This window comes from Oxyura jamaicensis, chromosome Z (genome assembly GCF_011077185.1).
Source record: "Oxyura jamaicensis isolate SHBP4307 breed ruddy duck chromosome Z, BPBGC_Ojam_1.0, whole genome shotgun sequence".
NCBI lineage: Eukaryota > Metazoa > Chordata > Aves > Anseriformes > Anatidae > Oxyura > Oxyura jamaicensis.
In genome coordinates this window covers 43,007,246-43,028,422 of record NC_048926.1, presented here as the reverse complement: position 1 = coordinate 43,028,422, position 21,177 = coordinate 43,007,246, and the positions used below count along the sequence as shown (strand labels likewise).

At 37.9% G+C, this 21,177-nt stretch overlaps 2 protein-coding genes across 4 annotated transcripts in view; both read left to right on the top strand.

Moving 5' to 3' along the window:
- The window catches only part of GKAP1 (G kinase anchoring protein 1), a 21,624-nt gene extending 9,070 nt beyond the window's left edge, over positions 1–12,554 (top strand). Inside the window, exons 5-13 of the mRNA XM_035309383.1 lie at positions 1,928–2,005; positions 3,469–3,601; positions 4,641–4,663; positions 5,369–5,521; positions 5,931–6,032; positions 8,284–8,347; positions 9,565–9,635; positions 10,531–10,608; positions 12,248–12,554. Of these exons, the coding sequence (XP_035165274.1) occupies positions 1,928–2,005; positions 3,469–3,601; positions 4,641–4,663; positions 5,369–5,521; positions 5,931–6,032; positions 8,284–8,347; positions 9,565–9,635; positions 10,531–10,608; positions 12,248–12,295 (750 nt within the window). The 3' untranslated portion in view covers positions 12,296–12,554. The remainder of the gene's footprint in view (positions 1–1,927; positions 2,006–3,468; positions 3,602–4,640; positions 4,664–5,368; positions 5,522–5,930; positions 6,033–8,283; positions 8,348–9,564; positions 9,636–10,530; positions 10,609–12,247) is intronic.
- Positions 12,555–17,514: 4,960 nt separating this feature from the next.
- The window catches only part of UBQLN1 (ubiquilin 1), a 30,256-nt gene continuing 26,593 nt past the window's right edge, over positions 17,515–21,177 (top strand). The window contains exon 1 of one of the 3 annotated variants that reach the window (XM_035309382.1): positions 17,515–17,826. In XM_035309382.1, the coding sequence (XP_035165273.1) occupies positions 17,662–17,826 (165 nt within the window). In that variant the 5' untranslated portion in view covers positions 17,515–17,661. The remainder of the gene's footprint in view (positions 17,827–21,177) is intronic. The other 2 variants (XM_035309381.1, XM_035309380.1) reach the window with 2 other exon arrangements.

Below are 21,177 nucleotides of genomic sequence, written 5' to 3'. Positions count from 1 at the left end.
TTTTTTTTTTTTTTTTTTGGTGGGGGTAAAAATTATACTGACAGTATCATCAGATTTAATAAAAACATCTCTGAATGGGAGAAACTGATTAACAGGAAGGTTCAAATTGCAACTTGCACATGTTTATCAGAGAGAAGAGATACGGACTCAGACTGTTCACATTCAGAAGGCATGAAATCCTACTCTCTCACTTCCACAGTTTCCCTTGTCCAATAATACAGTATTGATGAAGAGGTAAATGTTGAATGGTGTACTGTAAGGGAGGGTGATACTCAGCACCAGATGAGAAACAGCAGCTCCCTGCTGTGGATGTTGTAGAAAGGGATGCACTTCCACAAAGAGCAGCTCCCAATACATTAAGAGTTCCACTTGGCATATTTACCTTTCAATTTGCCATATTTCATCACAGTTTCCTTCTACTGGATTTTGACTAGAGGACATCAAAAGTTAAGTTTGTCCTAACTATGGAGCTATTGTGTAAATATGATGGATAATACTAGTCTTTCTTCAGGAAAACTTTGAAGAGAGTCACTAAGTTTTGTGCATGTATTTCTATTTATGAGGGGTATTACATGTACTCAGAGCTTAGTTATTAGAAGTGTATCACGAGTACATAACAAAAGGAATCTGTGGGTTCTGGATTTTGGATATGTTTAAGTGATAATGAGACTATGCTGAAACTAAGACTGTGAGCACTGAAGCAGGACTGAATGTGCTTGGGAGTCTTTTGGATGACTGTCTTTGAGAATAGTCAGGTCTAAGCAGCAGCTCAGTGGAGTGCTTTAGAAGTAGTGACCTCTGTTGTGCTTACAGACAGCTTCAAACATGCTCAGCCCTGTCCAGAACTGAATGACTACTAGGTAAATTAATTATGATAGGGTTATTGTTGTATTAGAGATCACATAATGCATTTCTTTAATATTCATAGTAACATTATGTCAGCACCGCTTTGTGATAATTATTTAGCACACGGGATTCTAAATTACTGCTTACAGACACATTAAGTGATAAATACTAAGTTAATCTTTTTGTGAACGTATCATATTTCTGTATGTTAACTATTCTCTTTCTGGTATTTTTTCCCCTATCCTCATTCTCTTTTTTTTTCATGTTCAGATGGAGCTTTTCAGTGTAATAGAAAAGTCCTAATTTTTGGTAGATAGTTACCATGGCCAGAATGGATTCAGCAGTTGTGGGCAAAAGCAGTTCACTGATCTGGGTGGGAATTTCAGTCAGTTAAACTTAATGTCAGTTTAAAAACTCCTAATTACTGATTCTAGTACTGAAAGAAAACTAAGAAACAAGTTTGGAAAACAAACAAAAATCAAACAGAAGAAAGCTCACCATTGTCTCTGTAAAACCTTTCCTCCCCACTTTTTTCTCTCCATTCTCCTTGCTGCATGCTGCACTTCTGTTCTCAGAAATAGAAAAGGAAAATATTTCAATCGTTCAGGTTGGCTTAGCTCTGCTCTCCTGTTAAGCGATTTTTTAAAAAAGGGGTGCTTACTCTTTGCTGTGCAATGAAAGAACACAGACTTTCTGATAATCTTTTGATGATGATGCTTTTAATCCCTTAGCATCCCTCTGACTTTTGTTTAAAATTATTTTTATTTTTAGTCTGAAATCTCATAAACAAGTCTTCAAGATGGGATACATGTTCCATAAAGATTTTTATAACTTACTGTGTGCTTACATCTATCAAAATGTTTCCCAAAGCAAGTTATTTTATTACTCATAATACCAAAAGTTATATCTGTTGTTAATAACGCCATGTTCACATCAGTGAAGCTTTCTGGTTACTCTACTGATACATGTATCAAAACAGAAATTTTAATGTGGTCTCAGTTTGGTCTGCTATTTTTATTTTTTATTTTTTTTTAATGTTTTAACAAACCAGTCACAAGGAATGTTAATTTTGTTTCTTCAGCTGACATCTGAAATGTTTGAAGCTGATCTTGAAAAAGCATTGCTGCTGAGCAAACTGGAGTATGAAGAGCACAAAAAGGTATTTGTGGGATTCATCCTAATGTAAAAACAGTAGAAGTTTTTGAGATTTGAATTTTAAAAGTAAAGTAAATCACTCTTAAAAGTACAGCTCTCTCATTTACATTGTCTGCCTCTACTCCTCAGATCCTTGAGAGTTTAGAAAAACAGAGGATTTGAGAAAAACCATATCTAAAATTATTTTGGATGGTTTGTTTGTTTTGTTTTTAATTGGCCTGTGAAGAGTACAACAAGAGATGCTGACCTTGCTCAGAACGAATCTGGCACACTTGGAGAGTCAGAAGATCAAAGCACTGACTTCTCTGAAACTGTTAGTTATGTTTAAAACTTTTGCATTTTCACTAACAACTTTCCTCTGTTCTAAATATTTCATTTCTGATAAGCTGTATACATTTCCCTCAGCTGGTCAAGGAATAGATTGGTTCAGACTGCTATTTTCTGAGTGGTTCTTACAAAATACCAAGGAGTTTTCTTTAAAAGTATGGTTAAATAAATATTAATTTCTAACAGGTACTTATTTCTTAGCAATAACTCAGGAGACAATAAAATGTTACAAAAAATAGAAGTTTAACCATAATTACGCATCATGAAGAAATAAAATCTACACGTGCACTTCTATGCAAATATATTCATATGGTACTTCAGTTATTTGAGGAGGGAGAATACCACAATGCTTAAAACCCAGAGCTGAATTTTTAACTGGTGTACTAGAAGTTATTTTTGAAAGTGAAGACAATCTTCAGGCATAGTAGTGTTTTTATTTTGTGCAGACTTCTTGAGAATTACCTTTCAATAAACAGTACACATGAGTACAGGTTAAAAACATTGTTTTCATGGAAAGAAAAGTACTCAATTTCCATATTTTTTCGTATAACATTTCTTCCTTAAGACTGATTAGGCTAAAATAGAACAAAACATCTGGGATAGCGACACTTCGCTAAAAATGCTAATGCAGATATGGGGGGGAGGTGTTATTTAGATTCAAATGGATATCATGTACCAGCCTGTCTGATTTCAAAAGGAGACAGCTGTTAGAGCATTGCTGCACACTAATTACTCTTACTTCTCCTGAATGAATAAACGTATTTCGAGAATAAAATGAAGGTACAGTAGACTGTTTATTTTTTTTTTAAAAAAAGAAAATGCTAACCTTCTTGCATTTGATTACCTTATATTCTCCATCTGAGTTTTTATATAAAACTGTAGAGGTGATTGAGGGGGTATTAGGCTGATAATTCATTTGTGGTTTAGTGAAGAGCAATGCTCTACTTCAGAAAACAGAACCGATGCTTAATTGCTGACGTGTGCCTTATACTCTTTAAACCAATCTGAAGTCTGCAAATTCCTGTTCAGGCCAAAGTCTCCTTTAATATATCATCACCATATTTTTCATTTATAAAGCTTCAGGTAAAACAATATTTGGGTATTGAAGAAAATTATACCAGTGGGACTTTATTCTTCTAGGAATATGAAAACAATGAATGTACTTCACCTCAGTCAAAGTCTGTGAATAAGAAAGAGAAAAGAAAGAACCAGCAAGGAAAAGACAAACCTCTCACTGTGTCCCTGAAAGATTTTCAGTCAGACAGTAATATAGGTATGCCTTATCATACCATGTGAGCTGTTCTACTTGGAATTTTGATAGTGTGTATGCTAACAGCAAAATGACCTTCTGTCTCTGTTCATTGATACTGTGTATGAACAAACACTAAATGAGTTGAAGTTAACATGTCCTACAAAGTCTAAAATCTAAATGTTCATTATATAATAATAGACTAGTTAAATTAGCAGGGAAAAATAAAAGGTTAAAGAAAATATAATTTATTGTATCCCTGGGGTGGGAAGTAAACTCAAACACTGTGTCCTATTTAATCTGTAAGTGTTTTTTTGGAGTGATGTAGTATATCTGTATTCTTCAGGCAACTGAGTTTTTCTGTTTTGAAAGGCAAGTTGGTTTGCCTTTCTTCAATACCGTTTTTTTATTAAAATGAGCAAATACAGAAAGAATTTGTGTTTAGAACTTTTTAATTTTTGATTATAGAGAAAAGCTGCTGAAATTTAGTGAAGAAGTAAGGTTAAGGTAGAGTCTGGAAAAGGAAGAAAGTTACTTGTTTTCTAACATCCTCTTTCTAAGGATGTTTTTTTTATCTAATTTACAGTATTATTAACCACGTTCTTTCCAGAGAATTTGAATATAAGAAAAAGATAAATAGCACAACATTAGTATCTTAAGACGAGGCAATGGAAGGCATTCAGGCATACAGTGAGAAATATGCTATAAAAGCCTAAGTTAAAAAAAACAAACAATACCAAACAAAAAGTTGTAAGCGTATGTACCAAAAACATTGCCTTCCACTTTAACTGAAGCCAATGTATATGGGATGCTGCTTTAGATTTAAATAGTGTGAAAGAACTGGGAAAAAATCAAATATACAGAGATTAACCCAAAATGCACCTTATAATCTTTACTTCTAATGCTTTTTACTTTTTTAATGTGGCATTGAGAGGTGATTAATGTTGAAGAACTCCAATACTTTTTTTTTGTCCCCGCTTTTCAAAATGGCTTGCTTTAATAGTGTGCTGTATAAGATTACAGTGACTTCTTCTTGTCATTTCTTTTTTTCCATTCTTTTCAGATAACCTTGCTAAAAAACATGAGGTAAGTCTTAATTTCTTCTTACTCAACTAAATCTTCTTACTAAATAAGAATAATTCTTATATTTACAAAGTACTTACTTTGGCACTCTCTGTAGTGACAATATATATTCCCAAACTGGCTGATTTTCATTTGGAAAACTTATACAGACGCAGATTTAATATGGATGTGTGTCTGGAGTGTAGTACTTGAGAACATAGTGTTGGCTTTCTTAGAGATAGCTCTTGCTTCTTTAGTTTTCAGATAGTCTTAAAATTTGATGCAAATTGCAAATTTGCATGTTCAAAAATAAAAGTCGTAGTACAAACAAGAAGCATGTTAGGTTAAGAAAGTGTTGTAATGTTACTATGTTGCGGTACAGTGCAACAGTATTAAAGCTCTTAGGGGGAAGAACAGTTAACACTGAAGTGAAACAAAACAGGGAGGGCATAGTGCAAAAGTATTTAAATCTAATTTAAAATCAGATCTTTCGTGTAATCCCACAATCAGTTAAATGATGACCTTTAATTTCTAGCTCTTCAACCAGTATTGTATTCTTTATGTAGAAATCACGATGTTGTCCGGGTCTACAAGGCAAAATAATATCAGGATATTGTCTTCCATGACTTAAGCTATTCTTGAAGCATGTTGAAGCATGAAGCAATGAAGCATGAAGCTCAATAATAAGCCGTGTAAAGGGAAATCTGTTATGATGTTTACCTTTGACAGGAGCTGAGCTCTTCCCAGACTTCACTGAATGATGGGAGATTTTTCAGCAGGCTAGAAGATGATGTTCACAAAATACTTAAAAGAGAAAAAATGAGAGACCAGCTTGCTGACTGCAATGAAACAGATAACTGTACATCTCATGAGCAGAACCAGGTATGTAAAATGGAAGTCACTCTGAAATGAGAAATTTTCTTGAAACTACATCAATGATTAGAAGAGAGCACCTGAGAGAAGATAGCACTAATTACAAGCAGGATAATCTTAAAGAACCTAACTAAAGAAATAAAGAATAAAACCAAACAAAATCCCATAACACATTTTTTAATACTTTTATTAATCTGAAGAGGTGTTTAAATCACGTGTGATAAAAATACTTTCTTCCTCACAGAACATGCCAATACTTATTACTGCATTTCTTGTTTATTCTTTTGGCATTTGTGAAGATACTCTGATCCAATTTCCATTAAAAAAATAAATCTAGTTTATAATAAATAAGTTGCCTTTCCTAAGAACTGAATTCACATGACTCAGTTATTAATAAATGATACTTGCTTGTTTACAGGAAAGCGTTATGAAAGATGGAAGAACAGAACAATTAAAGCTTGAGCTTGAAAAGAAAGATGCAGAAATTCAGCAACTTAAAAATATAATAACTCAGTGGGAGGTATGTAGCTTAAAAAGCTTTAAAGCAGTGAATAAAATACAACTTTAGTTGCATCTTATTATCCATTTTGAAATAATGTATGTATTAATCTGTAGAGATGATTTAGCTTGGACACAGATTGTCTTTATAGAGCAAAAATAATCCACTCCTACTATACGAAGTGGTCTTTTTTTGCTAAGTTAAAAATCCAAAAATAATTAGAAGAATCAATGCAGGGTACCCAGGAATAAACTTTGTATCTGGCATATCTGTTACTAGTTGTTTTCTAGTGTTGCTATTTTGTTAATAGTCTAAAAAAATTAAAGTAGTAATCTAAGACTAGGCAAGATCTTCACCAATCTGATCTGTCTTGGAGGTTAGCTCTGCTTAGGGCAGGAAGTTGGATTTCCTCGGGTCTTTTCCAATTTGTAAAATGGAATTTATTTTTAATTCAAATAAGCTTTTCTTGCATTCATGAACTCCTTACTTGTTGTAGGTTTTTTGTTGTTGTTTTTCTTTAGAGATTCAGTCCGCTATCTGAAGTGGACTCTCTTTATCTCTCTTTAAAGAGAACAGTATTTGGAAAGGTTTAAGCTTAAAGCTGCGGTGTAGCAAGAATGAAATCCTGTATTCTGTCTTCTATTAAATACAAGTAAAACTGGAGTCAGGCTCAATATATACTGAAGCACACCAGGAAAATAGATTTGCTCTTTAATAATTACACGATATCACTATATACCGGAATAGCTAGGAAAAATGCCTCTAGTTGTTTCCATGTGTTCATGCAGTATTAACACTGTATGGGTAGTATCTAGAGCAACAAGGGCAAAAAGTCCTCAAGGAACTGGTATTGCAACACAAAGAGTGAAGCAGCATGGGATTAAATTATTTTATTATGATTTTTATTCATTGCTTAATGTAGATTGAGCAGGTTGATTTGGGAGTCTTCTGATGCTTCAAAGATTTACTGATATTATTAAAGACATAAACTTCATTAAAAGCTGTTTCCATTGTGTACTAGAGTTGTAATCCCCAGGTTATTTTTTACGTATAAATCTGTTCAGATTCAGCACTGTTAGCACTTCACTGCATTTGGCAGAATACAGACAATGCATATGAATATTGGTGAGATGATAGATGATGATACAGCTGCTTAATTTTACAAACTTGTCCAGGGAGTCCAGAGTTTTAGGTGGCCATCAAAAGTCTTCCTTAAGTGTAAATTTTTGAAACATTAAAATACCACATCTGTTAAAATGCCATTTCATTTCCTTCCAGTTCCTGTAAATGTTAATGTTTGTTGTTTGTGGCTGTCATACAGTGTGTTGGTATACTGGAATTGGAAGTGCTATTATTTAAAACAAACAAAAGAATAAACAAACAATCAAAAAACAAACTGTGGTGGGGCTGCAGTTACTGGGTATGCACATGGGCATGGTTCCATGACATTAAGAAACTGGATGATCCACAAACTATACTAATAGCTTTTTTTCATGTTTTCAGTGCATTGGAGGGTAAGCAGTAGCTTCAACTTTTTAGGGGGAGTAAGATTTGTGAGGACTAGGTGATACTCTAAGTGGAAGGTGATAGCTTCTTAAAAAAAAAAAAAAAGTATGCTTGAAATAGAACTTGTTGTGCAGTTTTCTTTCAGGAGCCTACAGGAACCAGAGATTCATGACAGGAAAAATAAGTTTAGTTAAGATACGTGGATATAATGGGCATTGGTGGCTGGTTAAGGAAGAGGCTGCCTTATGAAGAAAGCGTGTCAGATTGGAAAAAAAATCAAAAAGGGGTTCTTGAGTAGTAACCTCTAAAGAGTTGAAAAGGAGACAGTAACTACGAACTAAAAATACTGAATGAAATAGTCTGTAGAGCAGCAAGATCTTACTCTACACACCAAGTAATATGACAACTCTTTATATTATCCAGAAAGTGTGTTTATAATTGTGTGCTGTCTGAATGCTTTTCTGGCAAGAAACCATAAAGCCCTTGATGCAACAGGCCTTTACAATTCAGGCAGCTCTAAATGATTATTCTTGTACTGACACAATTTTTAACTTCCTCTAAGGCTTGTGGTTACCTTAATTTCTGGGCTTTCAGTTATTCACCCATTTCACTTGTCACGTATCCATTATTTTGGTTGTTACTTACCTAAGACAAATCAGATTCTCTGCAGCAGTGATTATTTTCAACCCAAAAACCTTTTATTTGTGGTTATTTAAATAATGTTTTTATAGTGTATACAGGTAATAATTTATTTTCTTTCATACAGGCAAAGTATAAAGAAGTAAAAGCAAGAAATGCACAACTTCTGAATATGCTTCAAGAAGGTGAAAGTAAGTAAGAGTTTTATCAGGAAACTTCAAAATTATTTTAAAAACCTGCAAAAACCTTCCAAGCAGCTTTTTAAAAAAATAGTTGTCATAGTGACTAGAAAGAACTAGAAAGCCATTTATTTACAGCAATTCCAGTAAAACAGAGGGTTTGGACCACACACTACTGCATTTCTGATACTATGTAATCAAATATCAGTTGCATTTTGAGATAATTCTTTGCAATTTAAACTGCTTAGTTAGGTTTTAGGTAGAGTGATTCTTTGAGTTGGACTTCGTTTTCCTAGTGACTTCATCTGTTCTGGACTGATCTCATTAGCCTCAAGTGGCCCTGGTTCTGGTAAATGTTCAATTCTTGTATATTTGTAAACTGCTATGAACAGTTGGAAACACTCTACTTGAAGAATTTTGTCATAGAATGAATAGGGACAGCTAAACCGTATTATACATGAAATGGTGATAGTTCTCCTCTAACACTGCGCATGCATAAATATTCTAGTATCTTCTTATGTGTTAGGGATATTAAGGGATAACTACGCCTAATGTTGTATGAAGTAATTGGCTGGGTCTGTGATACCAGACACACTAATTGCCTTAAAAAATTGCCTTTGTTTTTCAATTTCTTAATTTAGCTCTTGTAGTTTCCTCTCTGGGTTAGATCTTGGTTTTTTTTTAAAAAAAAAAACAACTTTTTTTTTCTGCAAAGTGCGTTTATAAAAAAGCTAAGTTGTTTGTAGTTCTCAATATTATGAATGCTTCATAATGTTAACTCATTGGAACTGTATTACTTCAAATCAGTTCTGAGTCAAGTATAACTTTTTTCTTCTTAAAAGGAAAGAGGTAAAGTTCTGAAGGTTTTTTCTGTGTATGTGGAATAGTGTTGGAATATAAAAACCAAGCAACTTTGTGGTTTTACCAGATCTGATCTTGTACAGAGTTAGAGTATTCTGTATTTTGTCTCCAAAATTTGCTTACAGGGTTAAGTGTTGTATAAGTAGTGCAAGGTTGAGGTTTAACCTTCAGAATTTTTCAAGCTGCAACTAATGGCATTGGTAGCTAATACCTATTTTTGATAGACATCTTCTGTTGTCTCAGTGAAGGCAGAGTTATTCAGAAGTAACAAAATAGTGAAGTAAAGAAACATCACAGTGCCGTTGCAGATGAAGACCTGCAGATCTAGAAAAATCCTCATGCTTTGTTGTCTCTTTTTGTCTCTGTAGTGAAAGACAAAGCAGAAATACTCCTACAGGTTAATGAATCACAAATTATTAAAAATGAATTGACCTTACAGGTAAGCAAGTATTTCTTAATGTACTTCAAAAATGCTGTTTAAGGCAATGATAGGAGGAAGCTGAAACCACAACTTGCTTGAAGTAAAAAATGTTACGTAGCACTGGGCTAATGAATTGTGTGTCAGATGACATGTAAATCTCCAGTATGATTAACTTAAAACTTTTTCTGGAAAGACGGCAGACTTCAGCACGCCTGAAAGGATCTTGCCTTCAACAGTGTCTTAAGAATGTCATCCTTTGGTAACCCAAGCTCAGAAGCTCTGAAGTGTGCTTCAGAAGATGTTTTTTTTTCTGTATGTTGTTTCAGCGTTGTTTTTTGGTGGTGGTGGTCTGGAGGTGTTGTTGTTGTGTTTGTTTTTGTTTGTTTCTAGTCTCTGGTTTGGAAAAGGCTGCTGTATAAACACAAGTGAGGTGCAGATGACTTCTAAGCATGATTGTTGGCACGCCACCACTGTGAAGAGCACACAAGATTTTTAAGCTTAGTTTCAGTTTACGGCTACTGTTCTAAGCCTTTTAACTCATTTAAACTTATCAAGTTAGTAATTTGTCCGAACACATTATCACGTAGTAATTTTTAAGGATGATTTAGTAAACTTATCTCTATTGCATAATATTGCATCGATTAAGTGCTCTATGGAAGAAATTAATGCAGAGCTCAAAAGTCAGAAGAGTTTCTAACTTTATAGCTTTCAACAGCATTATACAGGTAAACCTGTAAATGTTGCTTAGGAAATAATTGTCATTAAAGAATGTTTTATTTGTAGTTGGTAGTTTTTCTTGAATCCAGCACATACTACTGGTTTGTCCACATGATACTAATGGAGAACTAAATTGACTTGATAAACTTGTAGATGTTAACCATACTTTATAAATGAATATTCTGTATGCTTTTAGGTAACTACGCTTCATGCTGCATTAGAGCAAGAAAGGTCCAAAGTGAAACTACTGCAGGCAGAATTAACAAAATACCAGGTATTGTTATTTTACATACCTGTAATTTTATCTGTTGTTGATGTAACTGAGACTGTCATGAGGTAACATGCTCCAAGCTGACCTGTTAGCCTGAATTTTTCCAATTTAAAAATAATTTGCAGTTCAAGTTGTAGGGGAAAAAAACACACATGGTAGCAAAACCAATTTGTATTTTAATACTTGAAATATGCTGGTAGAGAAAAGCAAGAAGTTCCACCCATACTGTGTCTAATTGTGTAACTGCACTAACTGTAGATTTTTTTTTTTCCTCACGCATTCTTCCCTCAGTTCTGTATCAGAGTTCTGTCTCTAGCCAAATCTTTGTAGGAGATGAACACCAGGTTGTGTCGAAATTGAGTGCTAAGATCAGCGTCTTGCTGACTGTGCATATTCTGTTTAACTTGGCCACTGATACAAATCATGTTAGTAAATTTCAGTTAACTGCAGTATGATGCTCAACGTTCTGACTTTTTTGAAGACAGCAAATATTTAATCCCATGAGACTGAGGATTTGTACTTGTGTATGGCTTGACACAGTTTATATTTTTTTTGCTGTGACCTTTTGCGTAAGTTACAGGGAGACCCTATAGGATATAGTTGAAACTGTTACAGTAGCCCTGTAGACTTTGGCAAACAAATGTCTTCAGATAACATGTATTCTTTGGCTGACATTACATTGATTCTATAGGTAATTTTTTGTCTTTCTGTTTTCATCTTTTCCCTGTCACTTTACCACAAGTGAACAAGCTGTTTCTTAAAATTGTTGTGCAGCCGTTGCCAAATATAGGTAGTTCAGCCCCTTATAGGCAGAAGAAGCCTTACGGAGAAGCTGAGTGCTCACACCACTAACTGAAACTAAAGTAAATCCATTACTGTCGCATTCATTCATATCATTGTTCTTACTACTATAGCTAGTATTTTGCTAATATTTAGTATTTTTTGTAAACAGACATTTTTTATTAAGAAAAGTTCATCATTACTTGTAATAAGCAGGATTAACAGAGTTAACAGTACTGACTGAAAAACATCTTCCTTTACATGCTTTTGTAATTACCACAAAATCACCTCGTCTGTTACTCTTTGCCACATCCCCTAGTATATGCTTTTATCTTTACACATCTTGCTGTGTTTTTTCATGTTTTTTCTTTTTTTATTTGCTTATTTTAAAAAATGGTCTTGTCTGCCATGCAGGGATCATTGTTTCTACTTCTATTATTCTCCACTGTAATATTTCCAGGAAGATCAAAATAACCCTTCCTGTCTCCATTTCTTGTGTTGGTTCTGATAGCACCAGGTTTGCTGTCTTTAGGGAATACTTCTCTGAAATACGAGGAAGCCTTTAAAAATTGAATCAAAAATGTGGGGGTTAAAAATAATAAAGAAAAGCAATAAACCAGAGTGTTTTTTATCACCAGATGTTAAAATCTCAATTATGTATCCTATAAATACCTCAGCTGTTTTCATTTATGTAACTGTATGTGGTGTTCAGATGGGTTTGTGTCCCATAATATTTGTATAGCTTATGCAACTCCTTTTCTTTTTCTTGACATTTTATACTAATTTAATAAAGCAAATAACTGCAGATAGAAAATGACATGTCTACTACATTAACTAAGCATTTGTTTATCTTCTCTTACAGAGTTGGAAAAGAGGTAAAAGGCACTTAGAATCTGACCAGTGCAGGTGATCGTCTTTGCTACTAGATTCAATGTAAAAAAAACATCAAATCTTTCTTCAGGGTTTTGCAGAAATTTCTATATTTGTTGTACAACTGCTTAACTATGCAGTTTTTGAAGAGAAATTAACAGTTACTAGTCTGATTAACATTCTGAATAATTGATTTGTTGCACTTAAAAGAAAAATAAGAAAACAAGTATTCTGGCAAAGCTCAAACTTTAATTGTAATGCCATTAGTTTTTTATCATTCAATAAAACTTACTCTTCCATTTCTGTGTTTGAATTCTTGCTTTCATAGATTTTGCCATTTTGAAGGTTTCACTTAATGACTCTTAAGCTACAAATGCATTAGCATGCATGTAGTTTCACCAAGCAAAAAAAAATAAAAATAATAATGCAAAGGCATCTCCTTGTGTAGGACATCTGTGTTCTACACGAGTTTCTGCCATAAAATGCTGAAGGTGACCTTCAACTACTGTGTGAAGTGAGCTTTCCCACACAGTTTTGAAGAACTCCCTGTGCTGTTCTTCACAATAGACTCAATAATAAACAGTTAACCTTGGGATAAGACAAATCTCTAACAGTTCTTTTGCCCTGCATAAACTGTCAGTGATACGACTATAAAAATACAGTATTGTTTGTGCAAAACAATGTAGCACTAAATCCTGGCATGTTACTCATCTTTGCACATTTGCTGATGTGGAGCATTACAGAAGTGAAGTAAGAGTTGGTTGACTAGAAACATATTAGAAAATCACTGTTGGGATTTTGGGACCTGGGAAGTCAGCAGAGAACGCATAAGATGGAGAGAAAGAACCACAGAAAAGAGGAAGGAGGAAACAAACAAAAATAATTGTAGAGCTAAAACCAGAAAAGATCTAAATCCAGAAGACTTATTACTGACTGCAATGAAGCAGTAAAAATTTCCAAAGCAAAGTAGGTGTGAAGATGGTACTTCATGAGGAGGTAGGAGAGGAAAATGGGACAAAAGTCTTTACCAGTAAGGTACGATGAATCTGTAAAACTTTTATAATTAGCAGTGACTTCTGAAAATTAATACCACTTAGATGCTAACAGCAGAATAAGAGTTTTCTAAGAAATTAGTCATTGTAGCTCATGTAGAAATGTAGATGACATAGTCCATATTAATTCAAATTTCTTAGTAAGACTGGAAGTCTTACTGTAATTTCACTGATTTTTGCCTTTTTTTTTTTTTTTCTTGCCTTTGCCAGCTCTTTGAAATTATTTTCCAAATGCTACATTCCCATGAAAGAATGGATACCTGGGCCTGACGCCACTCTTTCAAAACTGTACCTTGTGACCACATATAACTGCAGCATCTGTCCTATTCTATCAAACAAGGTGGATGCTAGGTGGATGAAAGTAACCTGTATTTTTAATAGTTTGAAAGAAAGCCAACTATAACTGATTCCGGCAGGAGAAGACATTTTTCATTATCTGCTGCTCCATAGGAAATATTTACCAGAACAAGACAGACTTTTTAGTCGAGACAGTGGTGCCTGTAACTTTAAGTTGTGACTTTTTTCCAACACGCTTGTATTTGTAAGCAATTTTAAATGAGGAAATCCAGAATATAGATCTCCTACTAAAATCCAATCAGTCAGTTTCCAGGTATTTCTAAATTGTGAAATTATATGTAGAGATAAGAATTCAAAGCTGTACTGCTTCAGATGTCTAGAAGACAAAACCCAAAAGACGGGCTACCAGCTATGCTGTACATTAGTATTCCTGTAAGTTTAAATTTCCTCTTCTGTTTGTATTTTACAGATTTTTTTCTCAGTAATCTCTGCTCCACACCCTGCCTCCAGCCTTGTGGAACTAACCTGTGTTTCCTGTACTGTGTTTGACATACATAAGAATTTGCTTGTATAATACATGTTGATTAACAACAGAAGAATTTTTTTTTAATAAATATAAAATGTATTCTAAAAAATGCATGTTCATTCAAAAAAAAAGTTAATTTTGTTTTTAAGTGCTAAAAACACACATTTCTAATGGGGGCAAAGCTGAATATAGTTTTCATTGTTCAATGCAACTTGTCTTGATCCTCCTGCCCCTTGGGGATCTGCATAAATTACACAAACCTGCTGAATTGTTCTCTACACTGTTGCTCTTGCTCCTAAAAGTTTTGTATGATACCTGGACAAAAACATTATATTTTCCCATATCTTGTTTCTTTTACATTTGTAAAAACTGAATGTTCATGAAGACAAAGCTGCTTTTCATAGTTGTTGCAACCTGTTTCAGGAGAGAGACTCCCACTACGCCTTCTTATGAGAAGTCAGCAGTTCTCTTGCTATTTCTTTCCCATAATGTGTCATTTTAGATTGTGAGTGTACATAATTTACTGATAGACAAACTTCTGATTTCCTGTACAAAACTTCAAGAATATTTTCCTTGTCCTAGTTGCTTTGAAAGAAAAGGAAAACAAGCAACCCCCGTGTGCATTTAAAAAAGAAAGCATCATCAGAATCTTAAGGTAAGGTGACAAAGTCAGAAGTACAAAAACTACAAGGCTCCTATTTACTGGACATGCTTACACTGCATAGGTTCTGTGCTACCTTTGGGGTACGTAGTTAAAACAGTAACACAGAGAAGTTTCCCATACTGAACTTAGGAATACTAATGAATTAAAAATGAACAGAAAAAAATCTGAAGTGGGGGGGACTGAGGTGTCTGCTCAAAGAAAAGCTCCACACAGTACAGATTACAGAGACCTAGTGGAAAGACCAAAGCACAGGATATGTACAGAGTAGAGATGGCGAAATAAAATTTCTGACATGTATGACTACAAAATTTTAGATACCCAAAAAGATTGTGAATCAAAACAACAAAAATACATATGGATGGGGCTTCGGTTGTATAGTACAATTGGAAAATGCCTGTTAACTACTCAGGAGAATAAAACAGATGAATGCAGTGACGAGCAGTCACAGTTCTGAAGCTCAGAGCATTACACAGTTCCTGTGTAACGCTACTTTTATGAAAATCTTTAGCATCTTTCAGAGAGTGAAGATAAATCCCACTGAAAGTGAGACAACAACGTTTTTTTTTGTTGGAATTACTGATGAGCTGACAAGGATGTTGCCCTCTGATTCAGCTCTAACAACGCACTTTGCTCGTGGTTTGCTATACATAAAGGCAGCAGCATATCCATGCAGGGAGCGCCATATCAGCAGCAAAAGATAATCGTTGTCTATCTGGTAACACTTTAGCATGCAGCTTTGATTTAACCCCTTTAACTGCGTCTAAACAAAGAACCCTAACCTTTGTTCCAGTAAATCAGGAAGGGGAAGCTTAATATGTGTGTAATTTTGTAAAGGTCCCACAGGAGTAGAGGTGTATGCTCTTTCTCTTCCCTTATTCATTAAAAACTGATTACCAAGGTATTTCTGTTACGTTTTGGTTTTAATATTCAGAAACATATGGAATGTTATGTCTAGTTTATAGCAAAACTTTGAAGCTCTTGCATTAAGTTTTACTGTACTTAGACCACGTGAGGCCTTGTCTAAATTCAAAATTTTATCACTAACTTCAGGTAGAATGTTAAAGTGAGTTTAGCTAAACTGCGTCAGGACCTTCTGCTGATATTCTTAATTTAGTTCAACTTGACTTCAGCCAGTATTTTCATTTTGATGCAAAATAATCTCTAGTTGCTGTGAACTCTTTTTTTTTTTTTTTTTTTTTTTAAGCCAATTTAGCTGACTGTACTCGTTAAAATCGACTGCCTATGGAAAAAATATCAAACTGGAGATGTCTAGTCAGAGTTGGGAATTAAACTGAACTTCTGCACTAAGTACTTCGATAGGATCACGAGTTAATGAAGAAAAGCTGTACAGATGATTATAGAAAGGTGAAATAAAAGCAAAGATGGAAGAAAATGGGAAAGATTAAAAACAACGAGGAAAAAAAGGACATTGTTTGAAAACGTGGCAGCGTAAGGAGGTGTAAGAACTCAGAATAGTTTTGTGTCATTTTCACTTGTCCATGCATTGTGCCTAAGTTGTGTTCTGCATATCTCACTGCAAACACACATGCACCTTGTCCTCTTTCAGGGTATTTTCCATTTTGATGCTTCCAGCATGGGCAAGTGAACGCTCGTACTCCTGTTATCTGTACCAAAAAAGATGAAGGAATAACCATTCTCTGTTAACATTTCCTCTGCTTAATTAAGAGCTTTTGATCAATTCAAATTATTATCTTAAAAGAATTTGTAGTATTGTTTGTCTATTAGGTATTTTCAGTAAATACTACAGATGATTGGTTAGATGATCTAACCAGTAAACCTCAGCTAACCTAAAGTGGGTAGCGGTTGTGCTAGTTTAGTACAAACCGTGCACCAGGAGGCCCCATAGGCAGAAAGAGCTATTGTATCAGCCAGAACAGCCCTGGATGAGGACCATCTCCTTGCACTTTGATCGGATTGATCCCTGCTTGGAATCACTGCTTGGTTGCAGTGCAAAGCGTTACTTCACAACAGCCCTTGTTCTGCCAGCCGATGGGGAGGGCAGCACTGACCAGCTGGAAAAAAAATAAAAATCAGAGGGTTGGAGACTGCTGTGTTGTGCTACGCTTGGTTTGATCCCAACTGGCATGATTCACCCGTGGTGAGACGATACCGGTAACAGAGCAAGACAGCAAATCATTTGAGGAGTCGGACTCCTCTGGGAAAAGCTAATCCTAATTTAAGGAGGAAAAACGTGTTTGAACCCAGAACTGAGGGCCACGGACACAATTTACACAGAAAGAGGAAGAGGAATCTGACTGACTTCATGGCCAGCAGGAAAAGCCCCGATGTTTTGGGAGAGGGTCTAACCGGCGGCACCAGATCAGTGACCGAGGTGCTCTGGTCTAAGCCTGAGGCGAACGCGGCCGTCAGGTAGGGAAGGCTGCCACTCAAGTCGTCAGCGTCATTTGTTACCCCTGAGCAGCTGCTGATAACCAAAGGGAGCAGCAGCGGCAGCCCCTCACCGCTGCCTTTCCGTAGGCTGACGCGCAGTCCTTTACTTTATTTGTATTACGATGATTTGACACACGACAGCACGTTACCACAGCCCGCCCCTCCGCCCCTCCCCGCACGGCGGGCAACGGGCAACACCCCCCCCCGCGCGCGCGCATGCGCACTGACAAAGAACCTCCCCCCGCCGGGCAGCCGGCTCCCCTTTCTAGTAACTTCCCCGGTGCGCGACGTCATCAGCGCGCGCGGCGGCCGAGCCGGGTGTTTCCGCCCGCCGCTGAGGGAGCGGAGCGGAGCCGAGCGGGGCGGAGGCTCCGGCCGGGCTCTGGTGGTCCCGGCAGGTCCCGGCTGGTTCCGTCGGCAGCTGCGCTCGGTGAGCCGGCCCGGCCCCGGCCGCTATGTCAGAGAGCGCCGAGAGCCCCGCGGGGCGCCGCAGCCCCCCGGGGTCCCCCGGGCAGGGGCAGGGGCAGGACCCTGCCGAGCCGCGGATCATCAAGGTGACGGTGAAGACCCCTAAGGAGAAGGAGGAGTTCGCCGTGGCGGAGACCAGCAGCGTGCGGCAGGTCAGGGGCCGCGGCCGGGACGGGACGGGACGGGACGGGACGGGGCGAGGGCTTCGTCCCCCTTCCTCCTCCTCCTCCTCCCCCTCCTCCTGTCAGCGCCGGGGCCGCGGCCGGTCCTGTCAGCGAGCGCTGCCCCGCGGAGCTGGGAGCCGCACGGAGCCGCCGCCGCGTCGGCCGCTGTCGCGATCTGCGGCTCGCTGCCTGCGCTTTGGGGAAGTCTGGCCTCACGGGCTGCGGGCGTGCTGGGGCCCGGCTCGGGGCTTTGCCTGATCGTGCCGCCCGGTAGCTGAAGCGCCAGGGTCTCCCTGGCCTTCTTGCGAAAGCCCGGCCCCCTCGGTGCCTTTGGCACAGCAGGAGCGGTGACACCTGCTGAATCATCGACGTTGCTTCCTGCCATGCTGCTGTTTTCCTTGGAGGCTTTCCATGCGGCTATTGCCTGCGATTTCGTGTGCTCGGGTTGGAAGGCTAGCAATCTTAGAAGAGCTGCCGTCAGAGTGCAAGGCGGGTGTCTGTAAAGCTAGGGTCTCCTGCTCGTGAAAGAGGTGGGCGTTGCTACGCTAAAATGCCCCCAGAGGTGAAGTTTCTTGAAGGCGATTCAGAGCTGCTTTCGTTTTCTATAGGGTTTGTTTGAAATGTACCCTGAACTGCCTTTGAACAAGGCAACCGTTTGACTTCACGTTATTTTTCTCGAGTGTGGTTGGTAACAGCAATCCAAAAATCGTTAATGTGCATAAGAATGCCACCGACGTCTACATACAGTGCTTGATACCGTTCCTTGTGGGTGAGCCAAAAGACACTGTGTGGTTATCGGGGCAATACAAAGGACGAACTCCCGAGCATAAAGCGTAGTGCCAGCGCCTTGGCTGAGTATTAGACTTTCTCTCCACCTTGTCACTGTAAAGAGACAAAGTGATGTTTTTTCTTTGAAGTTTATCTCCTTGAGTCTGTTGTAGTTTTTTTTTTTTTTTTTTTTTTTTTTCTCTCCTGTCAGCATTTGGCTTATAAGAATCCCAGATGCAAGTTTTATCAAGGCCTTCACTCCTGCTGCCAGAGGCAATTCTCTCTTGTCTTCACTGGTCTTCTGGCAGCCTCAGTGCTGCATGCTATCTGCCACTATGTCCGCAAGCTTAATCTAGGCGTTTCTCCCAAAGGTAAAATGGCTGTGTTTGCTTTTGATGTTGTCCACAGCTTTCCCAGAAATCTCAGCCTGAAAAAGGTACTTTGTTTCTCTCTTCTCCCCGCATGTGTGAGCAGCACTGATGTATTTGCTGTAAAGTTCTTTGCATTTTTTTTAAAGATTCGAATGCTGAATCCAACTAAAGGATTGTGCTTGTCCTGAAAGACAGCCTGACTGGGGGTATTTGGATATTTCAGGAAGTATAAATACATTTACTTCAGGTGTGAATTTTGTAGGTTATCTTTAACAAGAGTGTTTCAAACATGAATGCCAGTTGGGGTGCTAGGTTTCTGTGGTGGGCAATTGTCTCAAAAACTGAAATAGTTAGATGAGCTAGTGAGAACATAAATTCTTACAGAAAACAGACACACAATTTTTAAGTGATTGACAGAACATGCTGCTTGAAACATCCTCACTGTCAACATGTCTTAAACTAAACATTATACGGCAGCTCTGTCAGATACACAGATTAGATTCACACTTAGGTCTTTGTTCACATGAAATAGGATTGTCTGTGGGGGTCCACTGTTTGCTGTGAGTCCTAGATGGTGCCCCAACCAGCACTGAAAAGTGCACTGTCCACTTGTGAGTAGTATCGTGCTGTTTTTCTTAAACTATAATCATAGACTGTTATTAAAAATAGGTGTCAGCAGTAAGTGCGATGCTTCTAGAGTCAGCCCTGAAAACAGGTTAGTCTCAGATACAGAACCAGTTGAACATCTGTTCAAATGCGCCTGCGATCAGTAAGTGTTTGTTTGTTGTTACAGATGGGCCGTCTAGGTCTACCATATTTGCAAGAGGAAAAAAAAAGTGCTAAACTCATACAGCAAAATAAAAGCTACTCAGTGGTATATTTGTATAGTTGACATTATGACTTTGTGAGTTGTTTGCAGTCACTTCAGACCACTGCCAGAATAAAACCCCTTTTTTTTTTAAAGGTAAATACTTAGAGTTATTGGGGCCAAACTTGGTGCTATGCAATACGTATCTTATGTTGCTCTCTTAATCTAGAATCATAGAATATCCTCGGTAGGAAGAGAGGGGCCTCTGAGAATCACCAAGTCCAACTCCTGTCTCCACACGGAGCAGCCTAAGAGTCAAACCGTGTATCTAAGAGCATTGTCCAAAGGCTTCTTGAACTTCAGCAGGCTCGGTGCTGTGACCACTGCCCTCAGGAGCCTGTTCCAGCACCCAGGCACCCTCTCAGTGAAGAACCTTTTCCGAACACCCAGCCTGGAACATCTTTAAGCCACGCCCTTGTATCCTGTTAGAGAGGAGAGGCCAGCGTCTCCATCTTTGCTCCCCCTCGCAAAGCTGTAGTCAGCAATAGGGGGGTCACCCTTCTGCCTTCTCCAAGCCGAACACATTAAGTACTCTCAGATGCTCCACTGAAGTCACAACGTCTCAGCCCTTTATCATCTTCATTGCTTTCCTTTGGACACCTCTAATAGTTTAATATCCTTTTTATGTCATGGAGCCTCAAACTGCACACACGACCTGAGGCGAGGTGGCACCAGTGCTGAGTATAGTGGAACAATTGTTGATTTTCATGGAGTAGCCATACAGTGCTTACTGTACCCCAAGATGTGGTTGGCCCTCTGGGCCACCAGCACACATTGTTGACTCATATTGAGTTAAACTGTGAATCAGAAGCCTACATCCCTCTCTGCAGGGCTGTACTCCAGGTGTTTGTCCCCAGTCCTATATGTACGTCTAGGAGGCACCATCCCAGGTGCAGAATCTAGGATTTGCTCTTGTTAAATTTCATGTGTTTGGTGATGCTCAGTGCTCTGATTTCTCAGGGTCTCTCTTTCTGGCCTCTCTACCCTCAAGGGAATCAACAGCTCCTCCTAATTTAGTACTGTCTGCAAACTTGAATAGTGTGTGCTCAACACAACGTAAACCAGATTTGCAACTGTTCTAAGTCAGGGAGGATTTTTCCCATGTTGGAAGACCTCAGGAACACAGGAATTACAATTGCTGCTCCCATGTTGTGCATCCAGGACAGGCAGTAAGCAGGTTAGAATGAAAAATAACTTCCAAGTGCAAAGCTGCTCTAGGAGGTTAGTTAATTGAAAGTGCCACACATCTGTCTCTTTTTATTCCTTCTGTAATTCTTTGTGCTGAGCACATTTGTTCAGTGTAAAGACAAGGACCGAATATTTCCTTTCTTG